This window comes from Oncorhynchus gorbuscha, linkage group LG05 (genome assembly GCF_021184085.1).
Source record: "Oncorhynchus gorbuscha isolate QuinsamMale2020 ecotype Even-year linkage group LG05, OgorEven_v1.0, whole genome shotgun sequence".
Lineage (NCBI taxonomy): Eukaryota > Metazoa > Chordata > Actinopteri > Salmoniformes > Salmonidae > Oncorhynchus > Oncorhynchus gorbuscha.
In genome coordinates this window covers 77263064-77287038 of record NC_060177.1, presented here as the reverse complement: position 1 = coordinate 77287038, position 23975 = coordinate 77263064, and the positions used below count along the sequence as shown (strand labels likewise).

Below are 23975 nucleotides of genomic sequence, written 5' to 3'. Positions count from 1 at the left end.
TTCAAAGATCATTCACTGCCATTTCCTACAAGAAATCTGACTCCAGAAATAAAAGCTTCTCCCAAGTGGGTGTGACACCTGCTCCCATTGCCTGCTGCACTGCTGCTTGGATTCCACCTGGCGATCTGTCCCCTGTCTGGTACAGGTACCTCAGGTATCTTCCGAGCTTTCGCTTGCCTCCAGCACACACGCACTGCTAGGGCGAGTGACTCTGAACTTACAATGGCTAGCCCCAAGTCGTTCTATATTTTATTTTTTAATGTTCATTTTGCTATTTGCCTCATGACTCCTGCATACTTTATTGACTACAAACTTTCTTCACCCAACTGTTCCCAGACTCGGGACTCTGAGTAGCCTAGTGGTTAGAGCGTTGGACTAGTAACCGGAAGGTTGCAAGTTCAAATCACTGAACTGACAAGGTACAAATCTGTCGTTCTACCCCTGAACAGGCAGTTAACCCACTGTTTCTAGGCCGTCATTGAAAATAAGAATTTGTTCTTAACTGACTTGCCTAGTAAAATAAAGGTCAAATAAAAAAATAAAAATAGATGTTTGGCCTCCCATCCTATTCTAACCAGCCTGCTTACTTTTCATGCTACCCGATGAAATTGCTGTACAACATTATCTTGTTGCCATTGCACATTCAGATGGCAAAAATCAGCAATGCAGAGCTCTTCCTGTCCTATGCCATGCATTGATTGTGTTACTGTTGATGATATCTGGAAATGTGCATGTACACCCTGGCCCATCTACGGTTGCTTGCCCCAATTCTGACTTGTGCTCCGATATCTGCTTCACTGATTTCTGCTCTCGTAAAAGCCTGGGTTTCTACACGTTAACACTAGAAGCTTATTACCTAACTGAAAGTGTGGGTTCACAGCTCCAATCCAGATGTGTTGGTCATTACTGAGACTTGGTTAAGAAAGACTGTTTTGAACACTGATATTAACTTTTCTGGTTATAACCTTTTTCAGCAAGACAGATCTTCCAAAGGTGGTGGAGTGGCAATCTTTACCAAGGAACACCTTCAGTGTGTGGGGTTGTCTCCACTAAGACTGTCCCCAAACATTTTCATTTGCTGTTTTAAGCATTAATCTTCCAAATAGCTCTTTGTTAAACTGTTGCTGGGTGCCAGAAATTCTTATTTTACAATGATAGCCCAGACGACGCTGGGCCAATTGTGCGCCGCCCTATGGGACTCAAAATAAATAAAATAATGACAAAGCAAAAACAGATTTCTAGACATTTTTGCAAATGTATTAAGATACTGAAATATTACATTTACATAAGTATTCAGACACTTTACTCAAAGTACTTTGTTAAAGCAACTTTGGCAGTGATTACAGCCTCAAGTATTCTTGGGTATGACGCTACAAGATTGGCACCTGTATTTTTGGAGCTTCTACCATTGTTCTCTGCAGATCCTCTCAAGCTCTGTCAGGTTGGATGGGGAGCGTCGAAGCACAGCTATTTTCAGGTCTCTCCAGAGATGTTCGATCTGGTTCAAGTCCGGGCTCTGGCTGGGCCACTCAAAGACATTCAGAGACTTGTCCCGAAGCCATTCCTGTGTATTTTTGGCTGTATGCTTAGGGTCATTGTCCTGTTGGAAGGTGAACCTTTGCCCGTCTGAGGTTCTGGAGCAGGTTTTCATCAAGGATCTCTCTGTACTTTGCTCTGTTCATCTTTCCCTTGATCCTGACTAGTCTCCCAGTCCCTGCTGCTGAAAAACATCCCCATATCATGCTTCACCGTAGGGATGGTGCCAGGTTTCCTCCAGACGTGACGCTTGGCATTCAGGCCAAAGACTTCAATCTGGTTTCAACAGACTTGATTCTTATGGTCAGAGAGTCCTTTAGGTGCCTTTTGGCAAACTCCAAGCGGGCTGTAATGTGCTTTTTACTGAGGACTAGCTTCCGTCTGGCCACTCTACCATAAAGGCCTGATTGGTGGGGTTCTGCAGAGATGGTTGTCCTTCTGAAAGGTTCTCCCATCACCACAGACAAACTCTGGAGCACTGTCAGATTGACCATCAGGTTCTTGGTCACCTCCCTGACCATGGCCCTTCTCCCCTGATTGCTCAGTTTGGCTGGGCGGCCAGCTCTCTTACTTCTTACATTCAAGAATGATGGAGGACACTGTGTTTTTGGGGACCTTCAATGCTGCATACACTTTTTGGTACCCTTCCCCAGATCTGTGCCTCGACATAATCCTGTCTCGGAGCTCTAAGGACAATTCCTTCGACCTCATGGCTTGGTTTTTGCTCTGATCATGCACTGTCAACTGTGGACCTTATAGACATATGTGTGCATTTCCAAATCATGTCCAATTAATTTAATTGAATTCACCACAGGTTTCTATAACTTGATTGGAATATACATCTCAAGGATGATCAATGGAAACAAGATGCACCTTATGTAAATAAGGTATTTTATACATTTGTAAAAATTTCAATAAAACTGTTTTCACTTTAGAATCAGGCTGTAATGTAACAAAATGTGGAAAAGGTCAAGAGTTCTGAATACTTTCCAAATTAACTCTGAGAGTGCATGTGTGTGTATGTGTGTATCACTGGAAACCCCTACAGCACATGTGTAGGAGAGAAATAGGGAAACGGGCTGTATTTTAGGTGGGAGTGCGGGTTGCTTGGGTAACTTGTGTCCTATCCCCATTTATTTTAGGTCAGTTTCTGGGAGAGACAGAGTAGACTAAACACAACAGCATAAGATAAACACTGGGACAGGACTGGGCTAGAAAAACACAGCAGCATGATCTCCTCTCCTCCACTCCAGGTCTCTCTTCTCCTCCCTTCCCTCCCCTCACCACTCCTCCCTTTCCGTCCCTCTCCTCCACTCACCACTCTCCTCCACCCTTCCTTCCCTCTCCTCCCTTCCCTCGCCTCCACTCCACTCCTCCACTCACCACTCCTGTCCTCCTTTCCCTCTCCTCCACTCACCACTCCTATCCTTCCTTCCCTCTCCTCCCTTCCCTTGCCCCCACTCCACTCACCACTCCTGTCCTCCTTTCCCTCTCCTTCACTCACCACTCCACTCCTCCACTCACCACTCGTCCTCCTTTCCCTCTCCTCCACTCACCACTCCTACCCTTCCTTCCCTCTCCTCCCTTCCCTCGCCTCCACTCCACTCCTCCACTCACCACTCCTGTCCTCCTTTCCCTCTCCTCCACTCACCACTCCTATCCTTCCTTCCCTCTCCTCCCTTCCCTTGCCCCCACTCCACTCACCACTCCTGTCCTCCTTTCCCACTCCTCCACTCACCACTCATATCCTTCCTTCCCTCTCCTCCACTCACCACTCCTGTCCTCCTTTCCCACTCCTCCACTCACCACTCCTCCACTCACCACTCCTCCACTCACCACTCCTGTCCTCCTTTCCCACTCCCTCACTCCTGTCCTCCTTTCCCACTCCTCCACTCACCACTCCTGTCCTCCTTTCCCACTCCTCCACTCACCACTCCCCCACTCACCACTCCTCCACTCACCACTCCTGTCCTCCTTTCCCACTCCTCCACTCACCACTCCCCCACTCACCACTCCTCCACTCACCACTCCTGTCCTCCTTTCCCACTCCTCCACTCACCACTCCCCCACTCACCACTCCTGTCCTCCTTTCCCTCTCCTCCACTCACCACTCCTGTCCTCCTTTCCCTCTCCTCCACTCACCACTCCTGTCCTCCTTTCCCACTCCTCCACTCACCACTCCCCCACTCACCACTCCCGTCCTCCTTTCCCTCTCCTCCACCACCACTCCTGTCCTCCTTTCCCTCTCCTCCACTCACCACTCCTGTCCTCCTTTCCCTCTCCTTCACCACTCCCCACTCCCACTCCTCCACTCACCACTCCTGTCCTCCTTTCCTCCACTCACCACTCCTCCACTCACCACTCCTGTCCTCCTTTCCCTCTCCTTCACTCACCACTCCACTCCTCCACTCACCACTCATCCTCCTTTCCCTCTCCTCCACTCACCACTCCTGTCCTCCACTCACCACTCCTCCACTCACCACTCCTGTCCTCCTTTCCCTCTCCTCCACTCACCACTCCTCTCCTCACCACTCCTCTCCTTCACTCCTCCACTCACCACTCCTGTCCTCCATTCCCTCTCCTCCACTCACCACTAATCTCCTCCAATCACCACTCCTCCACTCACCACTCCTGTCCTCATTTCCCTCTCCTCCACTCACCACTCCTGTCCTCCTTTCCCTCTCCTCCACTCACCACTCCTCCACTCACCACTCATGTCCTCCTTTCCCTCTCCTCCAATCACCACTCCTCCACTCCTGTCCTCCTTTCCTTCTCCTCCTTTCCCTCTCCTCCACTCACCACTCCTCAAATCACCACTCCTGTCCTCCTCCCCTCTCCTCCACTCACCACTACTCTCCTCCACTCACCACTCCTCCACTCACCACTCCTGTCCTCCTTTCCCTCTCCTCCACTAACCACTCCTCCACTCACCACTCCTGTCCTCCTTTCCCTCTCCTCCACTCACCACTACTCTCCAACCTTCTCTTCTCCTCCACACACTTCATCCCTTCTCTCTCCTCCACTCACCACCTCTCTCCTCCCTACCTTCCTCTCTCTCCCCTCCACACTCCCACAGTCACACAGTATATGGGAGTGGAGGTTTAAAACTGATAGATTGGAATGTTCTGGAATAAGGAAGTCTCCTTTTACAGGAGTATAATCTGACAGATTTATGAAAATGGACTTTATACTGATATATGATGTCAACACATATTCTGCCCATATATTCAATGCAAAAAGAATGCCGCTTTAGAATGTGTGTGCGTTTGCATGTGTGTGCATTCACATGAGTAGGATTACAAAGCTACTGGTAATTTACCTAAATTACCAGAATTCTCAGGAATTTGGGTAATTAACAGAACATCTATGGCAATCTATTGTAACTTTGGTAATTTCTTATTTTATTATTCATATATACAGTACCTGTCGATAGTTTGGACACACCTACTCATTCAAGGGTTTCTTCATTTTAATTTTTCTTTATTTTTTTCATTGTAGAATAATAGTGAAGACATCAAAACTATGGAATAACACATATGGAATCATGTAGTAACCAAAAAAGTTAAGCAAATCAAAACATATTTTATATTCTTCAAAGTAGTCACCCTTTGCCTTGATGACAGCTTTGCACACTCTCAGCATTCTCTCAACCAGCTTCATGAGGTAGTCACCTGGAATGGATTTTAATTAACAGGTGTGCCTTGTTAAAAGTTAATTTGTGGAATTTATTTCCTACTTGAGCCAATCAGTTGTGTTGTGACAAGGTAGGGGTGGTATACAGAAGATAGCCCTATTTGGTAAAAGACCAAGATCATATTATGTCAAGAACAGCTAAAATAACAAGAGGGAAACGACAGTTCACCATTACTTTAAGACATGAAGATCAGTCAATGCGGAAAATGTCAAGAACTTTTAAAGTTTCTTCAAGTGTAGTCGCAAAAACCATCAAGTGCTATGATGAAACTGTTTCTCATGAGGACCGCCACAGGAATGGAAGACCCAGAGTTACCTCTGCTGCAGAGGACAACTTTATTAGAGTTACAAGCCTCAGAAATTGCAGCCCAAATAAATCCTTTACAGAGTTCAATAAACACACACATCTCAACATCAACTGTTCAGAGGAGACTGCGTGAATCAGGCCTTCATGGTTGAATTGCTGTCAAGAAACCACTTCTAAAGGACACCAATAATAAGAAGAGACTTGCTTGGGCCAAGGAACACGGGCAATGGACATTAGACTGTTGTAAATCTGTCCTTTGGTCTAATGAATCCAAATTTGAGATTTTTGGTTCCAACCGCTGTCTTTGCGAGACGCAGAGTAGGTGATTGGCTGATATCCGGACGTGTGGTTCCCACCATGACGCATGGAGGAAGAGGTGTGATGGTGCTTTGCTGGTGACATTGTCAGAGATTTATTTAGAATTCAAGGCACACTAAACCAGCATTGCTACCACAGCATTCTGCAACGATACGCCTTCCCGTCTGGTTTGGGCTTATTTGGACTATCACTTATTTTTCAACAGGACAATGACCCAACACACCTCCAGGCTGTGTAAGGGCTACTTGACGAAGAAGGAGAGTGATGGAGTGCTACATCAGATGACCAGGCCTCCACAATCACCTGACCTCAATCCAATTGAGATGGTTTGGGATGAGTTGTACCGCAGAGTGAAGGAAAAGCAGCCAACAAGTGCTCAGGATATGTGAGAACTCCTTCAAGACAATTGGAAAAGCATTCCACGTGAAGCTGGTTGAGAGAATGCCAAGAGTGTTTAAAGCTGTCGTTGTATGCATCTGTGTGTGCATCTCTCTGAGTGTGTGTGTGTATCTCTCTGCGTTAGCCTGTGAGTACTCACGATGATGCCGGCAGTCCAGGGGTTGAGCAGAAAGAGGGCACAGACGAGGAAGGTGCAGGCTAGCACCACGCTGATGGAGAGCAGCAGCCAGTGTCTGAGGCCTACGTACTGCTCCCAGAAGAGGAAGGGGTAGCCGTTGGGGTAGCTGGGTAGGCCCTGGCGGCTGTAGTTACTGCAGATGGCTCGCACCGACTCGATGGCCTCCACAAACTGGGGGGTCTCGCGGAGCCCGTTGAGGTAGAATGGAAACTGTGCATATTCGATGGGCTCGGCAGCAGGAACTAGACAGAGAGGGGGGGGTAGAGGTTTCGAAAAGGTGCAAGAACGGTAGAGTTCAAACAAGTGCACCATGTTTCAGCACCAACTCACTTTGCCTCACCACACAAATTAATATCAGGACTGGCTGGTGGGCAGAGCTAGAACATGGTCCCATGAGCCTTGGTAGATACTGACATGTATGTGTGCGTGTAAGAGGGTGTGGGGGGGCATCCATTATCTCCAACCTCAGCCGAGTGATGGGCTAATGACAGCAGGCCAGAAGTTGATACTATTACAACCTGAATCCCCATCATCTCTCTCTCTCTATCTCTCTCTCTCTCTCTCTCTCTCTCTCTCTCTCTCTCTCTCTCTCTCTCTCTCTCTCTCTCGAAGACACATGTTCTAAACTAATGTCATTCTCCCCATGTTACGTCATGTGCCCTCAGCTTCCTTATACCCACAACACCCCTTTCTAACATTTTTACACCCACCTCACAACATTATAATATATTATACCGACCACACCCCACTGAAATATATTATACCGACCACACCCCACTGAAATATATTATACCCACCTCACCCCCGCTATAATATCTTATACCCACCACAACCCACGATAATATCTTATAACCACCACACCCCCACTATAATATCTTATACCCACCACACCCCCACTATAATACCTTAAACCCACCACACCCCACGATAATATCTTATAACCACCACACCCCCACTATAATATCTTATACCCACCACACCCCCACTATAATACCTTAAACCCACCACACCCCACTATAATACCTTATACCCACCACACCCCCACTATAATATCTTATACTCACCACACCCCCTCTCTAATATCTTATAGCCACCACACCCCCACTATAATACCTTAAACCCACCACACCCCACTATAATACCTTATACCCACCACACCCCCACTATAATATCTTATACTCACCACACCCCTCTCTAATATCTTATACCCACCACACCCCACTATAATATCTTATACTCACCACACCCCCTCTCTAATATCTTATAGCCACCACACCCCACTATAATATCTTATACCCACCACACTATAATATCTTATACCCACCACACCACACTATAATATCTTATACCCAACACACCCCCACGATAATATCTTATACCCACCACACCCCCACAATAATATCTTATACCAACCACACCCCACTATAATATCTTTTACCCACCACACCACCACTATAATATCTTATACCCACCACACCCCCACAATAATATCTTATACCAACCACACCCCACTATAATATATTTTACCCACCACACCCCCACTATAATATCTTTTACCAACCACACCCCCACTATAATATCTTATACTCACCACACCCCCACTATAATATCTTATACTCACCACACCCCCCCCCTATAATATCTTATACTATAATATCTTATACCCACCACACCCCCACAATAATATCTTATACCAACCACACCCCACTATAATATATTTTACCCACCACACCCCACTATAATATCTTTTACCAACCACACCCCCACTATAATATCTTATACTCACCACACCCCCTCTCTAATATCTTATACCCACCACACCCCACTATAATATCTTATACCCACCACACTATAATATCTTATACCCACCACACCACACTATAATATCTTATACCCAACACACCCCCACGATAATATCTTATACCCACCACACCCCCAATAATATCTTATACCAACCACACCCCACTATAATTTGTAAGTCGCTCTGGATAAGAGCGTCTGCCAAATTACTTAAATATAAATGTAAATGTATAATATCTTTTACCCACCACACCACCACTATAATATCTTATACCCACCACACCCCCACAATAATATCTTATACCAACCACACCCCACTATAATATCTTATACCAACCACACCCCACTATAATATCTTTTACCCACCACACCCCCATTATAATATCTTTTACCAACCACACCCCACTATAATATCTTTTACCCACCACACCCCCACTATAATATCTTATACCCACCACACCCCCACAATAATATCTTATACCAACCACACCCCACTATAATATCTTTTACCCACCACACCCCCACTATAATATCTTATACACACCACACCCCCACTATAATACCTTATACCCACCACACCCCCACTATAATACCTTATACCCACCACACTATAATATCTTATACCCACCACACCACACTATAATATCCTATACCCAACACACCACAAAAAATATCTTATACCCACCACACCCCCACTATAATACCTTATACCCACCACACTATAATATCTTATACCAACCACACCCCACTATAATATCTTATACTCACCACACCCCCTCTCTAATATCTTATACCTACCACACTATAATATCTTATACCCACCACACCACACTATAATATCCTATACCCAACACACCACAAAAAATATCTTATACCCACCACACCCCACGATAATATCTTATACCCACCACACTATAATATCTTATACCCACCACACCACACTATAATATCCTATACCCAACACACTATAATATTTTATACCCACCACACCCCCACTATAATATCTTATACCCACCACACCCCCACTATAATATCTTATACCCACCACACGCCCACTATAATATCTTATACCCACCAGACCCCACACAATAATATCTTATACCAACCACACCCCATTATAATATATTTTACCCACCACACTATAATAACTTATACCCAAAACACCACAATATAATATCTTATACCGACCACACCCCCACTATAATATCTTAAACCCACCACACCCCACTATAATATCTTTTACCCATCACACTATAATAACTTATACCCACCACACCACACTATAATATCTTATACCCAAAACACCACAATATAATATCTTATACCCACCACACCCCCACTATAATATCTTATACCCACCACACCCCCACTATAATATCTTATACCCACCACACCCCCACTATAATATCTTATACCCACCAGACCCCCACAATAATATCTTATACCAACCACACCCCACTATAATATATTTTACCCACCACACTATAATATCTTAGGAAGCTGAGCTCATGTGCCCTCAGCTTCCTTATACCCACAACACCCCTTTATAACATTTTTACACCCACCTCACAACACTATAATATATTATACCGACCACACCCCACTGAAATATATTATACCGACCACACCCCACTGAAATATATTATACCCACCTCACCCCCGCTATAATATCTTATACCCACCACAACCCACAATAATATCTTATAACCACCACACCCCCACTATAATATCTTATACCCACCACACCCCCACTATAATACCTTAAATCCACCACACCCCACTATAATACCTTATACCCACCACACCCCCACTATAATATCTTATACTCACCACACCCCTCTCTAATATCTTATAGCCACCACACCCCCACTATAATATCTTATACCCACCACACTATAATATCTTATACCCACCACACCACAATATAATATCATATACCCACCACACCACAATATAATATCTTATACCCACCACACCCCACTATAATATCTTATACCCACCACACCACAATATAATATCATATACCCACCACACCACAATATAATATCTTATACCCACCACACCCCACTATAATATCTTATACCCACCACACCACAATATAATATCATATACCCACCACACCACAATATAATATCTTATACCCACCACACCCCACTATAATATCTTATACCCACCACACTATAATATCTTATACCCACCACACCACACTATAATATCTTATATCCAACACACCCCCACGATAATATCTTATACCCACCACACCCCCACAATAATATCTTATACCAACCACACCCCACTATAATATATTTTACCCAACACACCACCACTATAATATCTTATACCCACCACACCCCCACAATAATATCTTATACCAACCACACCCCACTATATTATCTTTTACCCACCACACCCCACTATAATATCTTTTACCAACCACACCCCCACTATAATATCTTATACCCACCACACCCCCACAATAATATCTTATACCAACCACACCCCACTATAATATCTTATACCGACCACACCCCCACTATAATATCTTTTACCCACCACACCCCACTATAATATCTTTTACCCACCACACCCCCACAATAATATCTTATACCAACCACACCCCACTATAATATCTTTTACCTAACACACCACCACTATATTATCTTTTACCCACCACACCCCCACTATAATATCTTATACCCACCACACCCCCACAATAATATCTTATACCAACCACACCCCACTATAATATCTTATACCGACCACACCCCCACTATAATATATTTTACCCACCACACCCCACTATAATATCTTTTACCCACCACACCCCCACTATAATATCTTATACCCACCACACCCCCACTATAATACCTTATACCCACCACACCCCACTATAATATCTTATACTCACCACACCCCCTCTCTAATATCTTATACCCACCACACTATAATATCTTATACCCACCACACCACACTATAATATCCTATACCCAACACACCACAAAAAATATCTTATACCCACCACACCCCACGATAATATCTTATACCCACCACACTATAATATCTTATACCCACCACACCACACTATAATATCCTATACCCAACACACTATAATATTTTATACCCACCACACCCCACTATAATACCTTATCCCCACCACACCCCCACTATAATATCTTATACCCACCACACCCCACACAATAATATCTTATACCAACCACACCCCATTATAATATATTTTACCCACCACACTATAATAACTTATACCCAAAACACCACAATATAATATCTTATACCGACCACACCCCCACTATAATATCTTATACCCAACACACCCCACTATAATACCTTAAACCCACCACACCCCACTATAATACCTTATACCCACCACACCCCCACTAAAATATCTTATAGCCACCACAATCCCACTAAAATATCTTATACCCACCACACCCCCACTATAATATCTTATACCCACCACACCCCACTATAATATCTTATACCCACCACACCCCCACAATAATATCTTATAGTGGTCCTGTGTAGCTCAGTTGGTATAGTGGGTTCGATCCACCACCCATACGTAGAATGTATGCACACATGACTGTAAGTCGCTTTGGATAAAAGCGTCTGCTAAATGGCATATATTATACCCACCACACCCCACTATAATACCTTAAACCCACCACACCCCACTATAATACCTTATACCCACCACACCCCCACTAAAATATCTTATAGCCACCACAATCCCACTATAATATCTTATACCCACCACACCTCACTATAATATATTTGACCCACCACACCCCACTATAATATCTTATACCCACCACACCAAACACTATAATATCTTATACCCACCACACCCCACTATAATACCTTATACCCACCACACCCCCACTATAATATCTTATACCCACCACACCCCACTATAATATCTTATACCCACCACACCCCACTATAATACCTTTTACCCCACTATAATACCTTATACCCACACCCCCACTATAATATCTTATACCCACCACACCCCACTATAATATCTTAAACCCACCACACCCCACTATAATACCTTAAACCCACCACACCCCACTATAATATCTTATACCCACACACCCCCACTATAATACCTTATACCCACCACACCCCCACTATAATATCTTATACCCAACACCCCACTATAATACCTTAAACCACACTTATAGCCACCACACCCCCACTATAATATCTTATACCCACCACACTATAATATCTTAGGAAGTTGAGCTCATGTGCCCTCAGCTTTTATACCCAACACCCTTTATAACATTGTTACACCCACCACACAACACTATAATATATTATACCCACCACACCCCACTAAATATATTATACCCACCACACCCCCTATAATATCTTATACCCACCACACCCCCACTATAATACTCTTATACCCACTCACAACCCACGATCTTATACCCACCACACCCCCACTACTTATAATAATCTTATAGCCAACACACCCCCACTATAATATCTTATAACCACAACTATAATATCTTATACCAACCACACCACAATATAATATCTTATACCCACCACACCACAATATAATATCTTATACCCAGCTCACCCCTCACTATAATATCTTATACCCACAACACTATAATATAATATCTTATACACCACACCACAATATAATATCTTATACCCACCACACCACAATATAATATCTTATACCCACCACACCCCAATAAATATCTTATACCCACCACACCCCCGCTATAATATCTTATACCCACCACAACCCACAATAATATCTTATACCCACCACACCCCACTATAATATCTTATACCAACCACACCCCCACTATAATACCTTAAATCCACCACACCCCACTATAATACCTTATACCCACCACACCCCCACTATAATATCTTATACTCACCACACCCCCTCTCTAATATCTTATAGCCACCACACCCCCACTATAATATCTTATACCCACCACACTATAATATCTTATACCCACCACACCACAATATAATATCATATACCCACCACACCACAATATAATATCTTATACCCACCACACCCCACTATAATATCTTATACCCACCACACCACAATATAATATCATATACCCACCACACCACAATATAATATCTTATACCCACCACACCCCACTATAATATCTTATACCCACCACACCACAATATAATATCATATACCCACCACACCACAATATAATATCTTATACCCACCACACCCCACTATAATATCTTATACCCACCACACTATAATATCTTATACCCACCACACCACACTATAATATCTTATATCCAACACACCCCCACGATAATATCTTATACCCACCACACCCCCACAATAATATCTTATACCAACCACACCCCACTATAATATATTTTACCCAACACACCACCACTATAATATCTTATACCCACCACACCCCACAATAATATCTTATACCAACCACACCCCACTATATTATCTTTTACCCACCACACCCCCACTATAATATCTTTTACCAACCACACCCCCACTATAATATCTTATACCCACCACACCCCCACAATAATATCTTATACCAACCACACCCCACTATAATATCTTATACCGACCACACCCCCACTATAATATCTTTTACCCACCACACCCCACTATAATATCTTTTACCCACCACACCCCCACAATAATATCTTATACCAACCACACCCCACTATAATATATTTTACCTAACACACCACCACTATATTATCTTTTACCCACCACACCCCCACTATAATATCTTTTACCCACCACACCCCCACTATAATATCTTATACCCACCACACCCCCACAATAATATCTTATACCAACCACACCCCACTATAATATCTTATACCGACCACACCCCCACTATAATATATTTTACCCACCACACCCCACTATAATATCTTTTACCCACCACACCCCCACTATAATATCTTATACCCACCACACCCCCACTATAATACCTTATACCCACCACACCCCCACTATAATATCTTATACTCACCACACCCCCTCTCTAATATCTTATACCCACCACACTATAATATCTTATACCCACCACACCACACTATAATATCCTATACCCAACACACCACAAAAATATCTTATACCCACCACACCCCACGATAATATCTTATACCCACCACACTATAATATCTTATACCCACCACACCACACTATAATATCCTATACCCAACACACTATAATATTTTATACCCACCACACCCCACTATAATATCTTATACCCACCACACCCCACACAATAATATCTTATACCAACCACACCCCATTATAATATATTTTACCCACCACACTATAATAACTTATACCCAAAACACCACAATATAATATCTTATACCGACCACACCCCCACTATAATATCTTATACCCAACACACCCCACTATAATACCTTAAACCCACCACACCCCACTATAATACCTTATACCCACCACACCCCCACTAAAATATCTTATAGCCACCACAATCCCACTAAAATATCTTATACCCACCACACCCCCACTATAATATCTTATACCCACCACACCCCCACTATAATATCTTATACCCACCACACCCCCACAATAATATCTTATAGTGGTCCTGTGTAGCTCAGTTGGTAGAGCATGGCGCTTGTAACGCCAGGGTAGTGGGTTCGATCCCCGGGACCACCCATACGTAGAATGTATGCACACATGACTGTAAGTCGCTTTGGATAAAAGCGTCTGCTAAATGGCATATATTATACCCACCACACCCCACTATAATACCTTAAACCCACCACACCCCACTATAATACCTTATACCCACCACACCCCCACTAAAATATCTTATAGCCACCACAATCCCACTATAATATCTTATACCCACCACACCTCACTATAATATATTTGACCCACCACACCCCCACTATAATATCTTATACCCACCACACCCCACTATAATACCTTAAACCCACCACACCCCACTATAATACCTTATACCCACCACAAAATATCCCCCACTATAATACCTTATACCCACCACACCCCCCCCACTATAATATCTTATACCCACCACACCCCACTATAATACCTTAAACCCACCACACCCCACTATAATACCTTATACCCACCACACCCCCACTATAATATCTTATACCCACCACACCCCACTATAATACCTTAAACCCACCCCACCCCACTATAATACCTTAAACCCACCACACCCCACTATAATACCTTATACCCACCACACCCCCACTATAATACCTTATACCCACCACACCCCCACTATAATATCTTATACCCACCACACCCCACTATAATACCTTAAACCCACCACACCCCACTATAATATCTTATAGCCACCACACCCCCACTATAATATCTTATACCCACCACACTATAATATCTTAGGAAGTTGAGCTCATGTGCCCTCAGCTTCCTTATACCCACAACACCCCTTTATAACATTGTTACACCCACCTCACAACACTATAATATATTATACCGACCACACCCCACTGAAATATATTATACCCACCTCACCCCCGCTATAATATCTTATACCCACCACAACCCACGATAATATCTTATACCCACCACACCCCCACTATAATATCTTATACTCACCACACCCCCTCTCTAATATCTTATAGCCAACACACCCCCACTATAATATCTTATAACCACCACACTATAATATCTTATACCCACCACACCACAATATAATATCTTATACCCACCACACCACAATATAATATCTTATACCCACCACACCCCCACTATAATATCTTATACCCACCACACTATAATATAATATCTTATACCCACCACACCACAATATAATATCTTATACCCACCACACCACAATATAATATCTTATACCCACCACACCACAATATAATATCTTATACCCACCACACCACAATATAATATCTTATACCCACCACACCCCACTATAATATCTTATACCCACCACACCCCACTATAATATCTTATACCAACCACACCCCACTATAATATATTTTACCCACCACACCCCCACTATAATATATTTTACCCACCACACTATAATAACTTATACCCACCACACCACAATATAATATCTTATACCCAAAACACCACAATATAATATCTTATACCGACCACACCCCCACTATAATATCTTATATCCACCACACCCCACTATAATATCTTATACCCACCACACTATAATATCTTATACCCACCACACCACACTATAATATCCTATACCCAACACACTATAATATTTTATACCCAGGGATGATCAGTGAGATACACCTGCTGGAGCGCGTGCTACGGATGGGTGTTGCCATCGTGACCAGTGAACTGAGATAAGGCGGAGCTTTTCCTAGCATGGACTTGTAGATGACCTGGAGCCAGTGGGTCTGGCGACGAATATGTAGTGAGGGCCAGCCGACTAGAGCATACAAGTCGCAGTGGTGGGTGGTATAAGGTGCTTTAGTGACAAAACAGATGGCACTGTGATAGACTGCATCCAGTTTGCTGAGTAGAGTGTTGGAAGCCATTTTGTAGATGACATCGCCGAAGTCGAGGATCGGTAGGATAGTCAGTTTTACTAGGGTAAGCTTGGCGGCGTGAGTGAAGGAGGCTTTGTTGCGGAATAGAAAGCCGACTCTTGATTTGATTTTCGATTGGAGATGTTTGATGTGAGTCTGGAAGAAGAGTTTGCAGTCTAGCCAGACACCTAGGTACTTATAGATGTCCACATATTCAAGGTCGGAACCATCCAGGGTGGTGATGCTAGTCGGGCATGCGGGTGCAGGCAGCGATCGGTTGAAAAGCATGCATTTGGTTTTACTCACGTTTAAGAGCAGTTGGATGCCACGGAAGGAGTGCTGTATGGCATTGAAGCTCGTTTGGAGGTTAGATAGCACAGTGTCCAATGACTGGCCAAAAGTATATAGAATGGTGTCATCTGCGTAGAGGTGGATCAGGGAATCACCCACAGCAAGAGCAACATCATTGATATATACAGAGAAAAGAGTCGGCCCGAGAATTGAACCCTGTGGCACCCCCATAGAGACTGCCAGAGGACCGGACAGCATGCCCTCCGATTTGACACACTGAACTCTGTCTGCAAAGTAATTGGTGAACCAGGCAAGGCAGTCATCCGAAAAACCGAGGCTATTGAGTCTGCCGATAAGAATATGGTGATTGACAGAGTCGAAAGCCTTGGCGAGGTCGATGAAGACGGCTGCACAGTACTGTCTTTTATCGATGGCGGTTACGATATCGTTTAGTACCTTGAGTGTAACTGAGGTGCACCCGTGACCGGCTTGGAAACCAGATTGCACAGCGGAGAAGGTACGGTGGGATTCGAGATGGTCAGTGACCTGTTTGTTGACTTGGCTTTCGAAGAACTTAGATAGGCAGGGCAGGATGGATATAGGTCTATAACAGTTTGGGTCCAGGGTGTCTCCCCCTTTGAAGAGGGGGATGACTGCGGCAGCTTTCCAATCCTTGGGGATCTCCGACGATATGAAAGAGAGGTTGAACAGGCTGGTAATAGGGGTTGCGACAATGGCGGCAGATAGTTTCAGAGTTTCACTATAATAACTATAATACCTTATACCCACCACACCCCCACTATAATATCTTATACCCACCACACCCCCACTATAATATCTTATACCCACCACACCCCCACTATAATACCTTATACCAACCACACCCCACTATAATATATTTTACCCACCACACTATAATAACTTATACCCACCACACCACAATATAATATCTTATACCCAAAACACCACAATATAATATCTTATACCGACCACACCCCCACTATAATATCTTAAACCCACCACACCACAGTATAATATCTTATACCCACCACACCCCCACTATAATATCTTATACCTGTCATGTTTTGTCATTGATTATCTTGCCTTGTCCCTGTTCTTCTCCTTCTATTCGTTTCCCTCTGCTGGTCTTATTAGGTTCTTTCCCTCTTTCTATCCCTCTCTCTCCCCCTCCCTCTCTCACTCTCCCGCTCTCTCTTCTCTCTATCGTTCCATTCCTGCTCCCAGCTGTTCCTATTCCCCTAATCAATCATTTAGTCTTCCCACACCTGTTCCCGATCCTTTTCCCTGATTAGAGTCCCTATTTCTCTCCTTGTTATTCGTTTCTGCCCTGTCGGTTCCTTGTCTAGAATTCACCGTGCTGTGTTTGTGTATCGCCCTGTCGTGTCGTGTTTTCCTCAGATGCTGCGTGGTGAGCAGGTGTCTGAGTCTGTTTGGTTCAAGTGCCTTCCCGAGGCTACCTGCTGTTCACCTGCTGTTCAAGATCGAGTCTCCAGTTTGTCCTCGTCATTTCGAGTGAAAGTTGTGTTTTTTGATTGTATTTACTTTACTGGATTAAAGACTCTGTTTTCGCCAAGTCGCTTTTGGGTCCTCTTTCACCTGCATGACAGAAGGAACCGACCAAGGAATGGACCCAGCGACTTCAGACGCTCGTTACACTGCCGTCGAGATCCAAGGAGCCATGCTCGGCAGACACGAGCAGGAATTGTCTGCTGCTCGCCATGCCGTGGAGAACCTGGTCGCTCAGGTTTCCGACCTCTCTGGACAGTTCCAGAGTCTTCGTCTCGTGCCACCTGTTACTTCCTGGCCTGCCGAGCCTCCAGAACCTAGGGTTAATAACCCACCTTGCTACTCCGGGCAGCCCACTGAGTGCCGCTCCTTTCTCACGCAGTGTGAGATTGTGTTCTCTCTCCAACCCAACACATACTCTAGAGAGAGAGCTCGGGTTGCTTACGTCATTTCACTCCTTACTGGCCGGGCTCGAGAATGGGGCACAGCTATCTGGGAGGCAAGGGCTGATTGCTCTAACAAGTACCAGAACTTTAAAGAGGAGATGATTCGGGTTTTTGACCGTTCAGTTTTTGGTAGGGAGGCTTCTAGGGCCCTGGCTTCCCTATGCCAAGGTGAACGGTCCATAACGGATTATTCTATTGAGTTTCGCACTCTTGCTGCCTCTAGTGAGTGGAACGAGCCGGCGCTGCTCGCTCGTTTTCTGGAGGGACTCCACGCAGTGGTTAAGGATGAGATTCTCTCCCGGGAGGTTCCTTCAGATGTGGACTCTTTGATTGCTCTCGCCATCCGCATAGAACGACGGGTAGATCTTCGTCACCGGGCTCGTGGAAGAGAGCTCGCATCAACGGTGTTTCCCTGCTCCGCATCGCAACCATCTCCCTCCTCTGGCTCAGAGACTGAGCCCATGCAGCTGGGAGGGATTCGCATCTCGACTAAGGAGAGGGAACGGAGGATCACCAACCGCCTGTGCCTCTATTGCGGAGTTGCTGGACATTTTGTTAATTCATGTCCAGTAAAAGCCAGAGCTCATCTGTAAGCGGAGGGCTACAGGTGAGCGCAACTACTCAAGTCTCTCCATCAAAATCCTGTACTACTTTGTCGGTCCATCTACGCTGGACCGTTTCGGGTGCTACATGTAGTGCCTTGATAGACTCTGGGGCTGAGGGTTGTTTCATGGACGAAGCATGGGTTCGGAAACATGACATTCCTTTCAGAGAGTTAGAGAAGCCTACGCCCATGTTCGCCTTAGATGGTAGTCATCTTCCCAGTATCAGATTTGAGACACTACCTTTAACCCTCACAGTATCTGGTAACCACAGTGAGACTATTTCTTTTTTGATTTTTCGTTCACCGTTTACACCTGTTGTTTTGGGTCATCCCTGGCTAGTATGTCATAATCCTTCTATTAATTGGTCTAGTAATTCTATCCTATCCTGGAACGTTTCTTGTCATGTGAAGTGTTTAATGTCTGCCATCCCTCCCGTTTCTTCTGTCCCTACTTCTCAGGAGGAACCTGGCGATTTGACAGGAGTGCCGGAGGAATATCATGATCTGCGCACGGTCTTCAGTCGGTCCCGAGCCAACTCCCTTCCTCCTCACCGGTCGTATGATTGTAGTATTGATCTCCTTCCGGGGACCACTCCTCCTCGGGGTAGACTATACTCTCTGTCGGCTCCCGAACGTAAGGCTCTCGAGGATTATTTGTCTGTGTCTCTTGACGCCGGTACCATAGTGCCTTCTTCCTCTCCGGCCGGGGCGGGGTTCTTTTTGTTAAGAAGAAGGACGGTACTCTGCGCCCCTGCGTGGATTATCGAGGGCTGAATGACATAACGGTTAAGAATCGTTATCCGCTTCCCCTTATGTCATCAGCCTTCGAGATTCTGCAGGGAGCCAGGTGCTTTACTAAGTTGGACCTTCGTAACGCTTACCATCTCGTGCGCATCAGAGAGGGGGACGAGTGGAAAACGGCGTTTAACACTCCGTTAGGGCATTTTGAGTACCGGGTTCTGCCGTTTGGTCTCGCCAATGCGCCAGCTGTTTTTCAGGCATTAGTTAATGATGTTCTGAGAGACATGCTGAACATCTTTGTTTTTGTCTATCTTGACGATATCCTGATTTTTTCTCCGTCACTCGAGATTCATGTTCAGCACGTTCGACGTGTTCTACAGCGCCTTTTAGAGAATTGTCTCTACGTAAAGGCTGAGAAGTGCTCTTTTCATGTCTCCTCCGTTACTTTTCTCGGTTCCGTTATTTCCGCTGAAGGCATTCAGATGGATTCCGCTAAGGTCCAAGCTGTCAGTGATTGGCCCGTTCCAAGGTCACGTGTCGAGTTGCAGCGCTTTTTAGGTTTCGCTAATTTCTATCGGCGTTTCATTCGTAATTTCGGTCAAGTTGCTGCCCCTCTCACAGCTCTTACTTCTGTCAAGACGTGTTTTAAGTGGTCCGGTTCCGCCCAGGGAGCTTTTGATCTTCTAAAAGAACGTTTACGTCCGCTCCTATCCTCGTTACTCCTGATGTCACTAGACAATTCATTGTCGAGGTTGACGCTTCAGAGGTAGGCGTGGGAGCCATTCTATCCCAGCGCTTCCAGTCTGACGATAAGGTTCATCCTTGCGCTTATTTTTCTCATCGCCTGTCGCCATCTGAGCGCAACTATGATGTGGGTAACCGTGAACTGCTCGCCATCCGCTTAGCCCTAGGCGAATGGCGACAGTGGTTGGAGGGGGCGACCGTTCCTTTTGTCGTTTGGACAGACCATAAGAACCTTGAGTACATCCGTTCTGCCAAACGACTTAATGCCCGTCAAGCTCGTTGGGCGTTGTTTTTCGCTCGTTTCGAGTTTGTGATTTCTTACCGTCCGGGTAGCAAGAACACCAAGCCTGATGCCTTATCCCGTCTGTTTAGTTCTTCTGTGGCTTCTACTGATCCCGAGGGGATTCTTCCTTATGGGCGTGTTGTCGGGTTAACAGTCTGGGGAATTGAAAGACAGGTTAAGCAAGCACTCACGCACACTGCGTCGCCGCGCGCTTGTCCTAGTAACCTCCTTTTCGTTCCTGTTTCCACTCGTCTGGCTGTTCTTCAGTGGGCTCACTCTGCCAAGTTAGCTGGTCATCCCGGTGTTCGAGGCACTCTTGCGTCTATTCGCCAGCGCTTTTGGTGGCCGACTCAGGAGCGTGACACGCGCCGTTTCGTGGCTGCTTGTTCGGACTGCGCGCAGACTAAGTCGGGTAACTCTCCTCCTGCCGGTCGTCTCAGACCGCTCCCCATTCCTTCTCGACCATGGTCTCACATCGCCCTAGACTTCATTACCGGTCTGCCTTTGTCTGCGGGGAAGACTGTGATTCTTACGGTTGTCGATAGGTTCTCTAAGGCGGCACATTTCATTCCCTCGCTAAACTTCCTTCCGCTAAGGAGACGGCACAAATCATTATCGAGAATGTATTCAGAATTCATGGCCTCCCGTTAGACGCCGTTTCAGACAGAGGCCCGCAATTCACGTCACAGTTTTGGAGGGAGTTCTGTCGTTTGATTGGTGCGTCCGTCAGTCTCTCTTCCGGGTTTCATCCCCAGTCTAACGGTCAAGCAGAGAGGGCCAATCAGACGATTGGTCGCATACTACGCAGCCTTTCTTTCAGAAACCCTGCGTCTTGGGCAGAACAGCTCCCCTGGGCAGAATACGCTCACAATTCGCTTCCTTCGTCTGCTACCGGGTTATCTCCGTTTCAGAGTAGTCTGGGTTACCAGCCTCCTCTGTTCTCATCCCAGCTTGCCGAGTCCAGCGTTCCCTCCGCTCAAGCGTTTGTCCAACGTTGTGAGCGCACCTGGAGGAGGGTGAGGTCTGCACTTTGCCGTTACAGGGCACAGACTGTGAGAGCCGCCAATAAACGCAGGATTAAGAGTCCAAGGTATTGTTGCGGCCAGAGAGTGTGGCTTTCCATTCGCAACCTTCCTCTTACGACAGCTTCTCGTAAGTTGACTCCGCGGTTCATTGGTCCGTTCCGTGTCTCCCAGGTCGTCAATCCTGTCGCTGTGCGACTGCTTCTTCCGCGACATCTTCGTCGCGTCCATCCTGTCTTCCATGTCTCCTGTGTCAAGCCCTTTCTTCGCACTCCCGTTCGTCTTCCCTCCCCCTCCCGTCCTTGTCGAGAGCGCACCTATTTACAAGGTACATAAGATCATGGACATGCGTTCTCGGGGACGGGGTCACCAATACTTAGTGGATTGGGAGGGTTACGGTCCTGAGGAGAGGAGTTGGGTTCCGTCTCGGGACGTGCTGGACCGTTCACTCATTGATGATTTCCTCCGTTGCCGCCAGGATTCCTCCTCGAGTGCGCCAGGAGGCGCTCGGTGAGTGGGGGTACTGTCATGTTTTGTCATTGATTATCTTGCCTTGTCCCTGTTCTTCTCCTTCTATTCGTTTCCCTCTGCTGGTCTTATTAGGTTCTTTCCCTCTTTCTATCCCTCTCTCTCCCCTCCCTCTCTCACTCTCCCGCTCTCTCTTCTCTCTATCGTTCCGTTCCTGCTCCCAGCTGTTCCTATTCCCCTAATCAATCATTTAGTCTTCCCACACCTGTTCCCGATCCTTTTCCCTGATTAGAGTCCCTATTTCTCTCCTTGTTATTCGTTTCTGCCCTGTCGGTTCCTTGTCTAGAATTCACCGTGCTGTGTTTGTGTATCGCCCTGTCGTGTCGTGTTTTCCTCAGATGCTGCGTGGTGAGCAGGTGTCTGAGTCTGTTTGGTTCAAGTGCCTTCCCGAGGCTACCTGCTGTTCACCTGCTGTTCAAGATCGAGTCTCCAGTTTGTCCTCGTCATTTCGAGTGAAAGTTGTGTTTTTTGATTGTATTTACTTTACTGGATTAAAGACTCTGTTTTCGCCAAGTCGCTTTTGGGTCCTCTTTCACCTGCATGACAATACCCACCACACTATAATATCCTATACCCACCACACCCCAATATAACATTTTATATCCACCACAACACAATATAATATCATATACCCACCACACCACACTATAATATCTTATACTCACCACACCCCCACTATAATATCTTATACCCACCACACCCCAGCTATAATATGTTATACTCACCACACCCCCACTATAATATGTTATACTCACCACACCCCCACTATAATATGTTATACTCACCACACCCCCACTATAATATGTTATACTCACCACACCCCCACTATAATATGTTATACCCCCACACCCCACTATAATATGTTATACCCACCACACCCCCACTATAATATGTTATACTCACACCCCCACTATAATATCTTATACCCACCACACCCCCACTATAATATGTTATACTCACCACACCCCTACTATAATATGTTATACTCACCACACCCCCATT

General features: G+C 45.2%; 1 protein-coding gene across 4 annotated transcripts in view; it reads right to left on the bottom strand.

Moving 5' to 3' along the window:
- LOC124036525 (protein patched homolog 1-like) overlaps positions 1 to 23975 on the bottom strand; it is a 158811-nt gene that overhangs the window by 27163 nt on the left and 107673 nt on the right. For 3 of the 4 annotated variants that reach the window (XM_046351220.1, XM_046351218.1, XM_046351219.1), the window contains exon 18: positions 6393 to 6673. The exons of the other annotated variant lie outside the window; for it this stretch is intronic. In XM_046351220.1, the coding sequence (XP_046207176.1) occupies positions 6393 to 6673 (281 nt within the window). The remainder of the gene's footprint in view (positions 1 to 6392; positions 6674 to 23975) is intronic. 4 annotated transcript variants of the gene reach the window in all.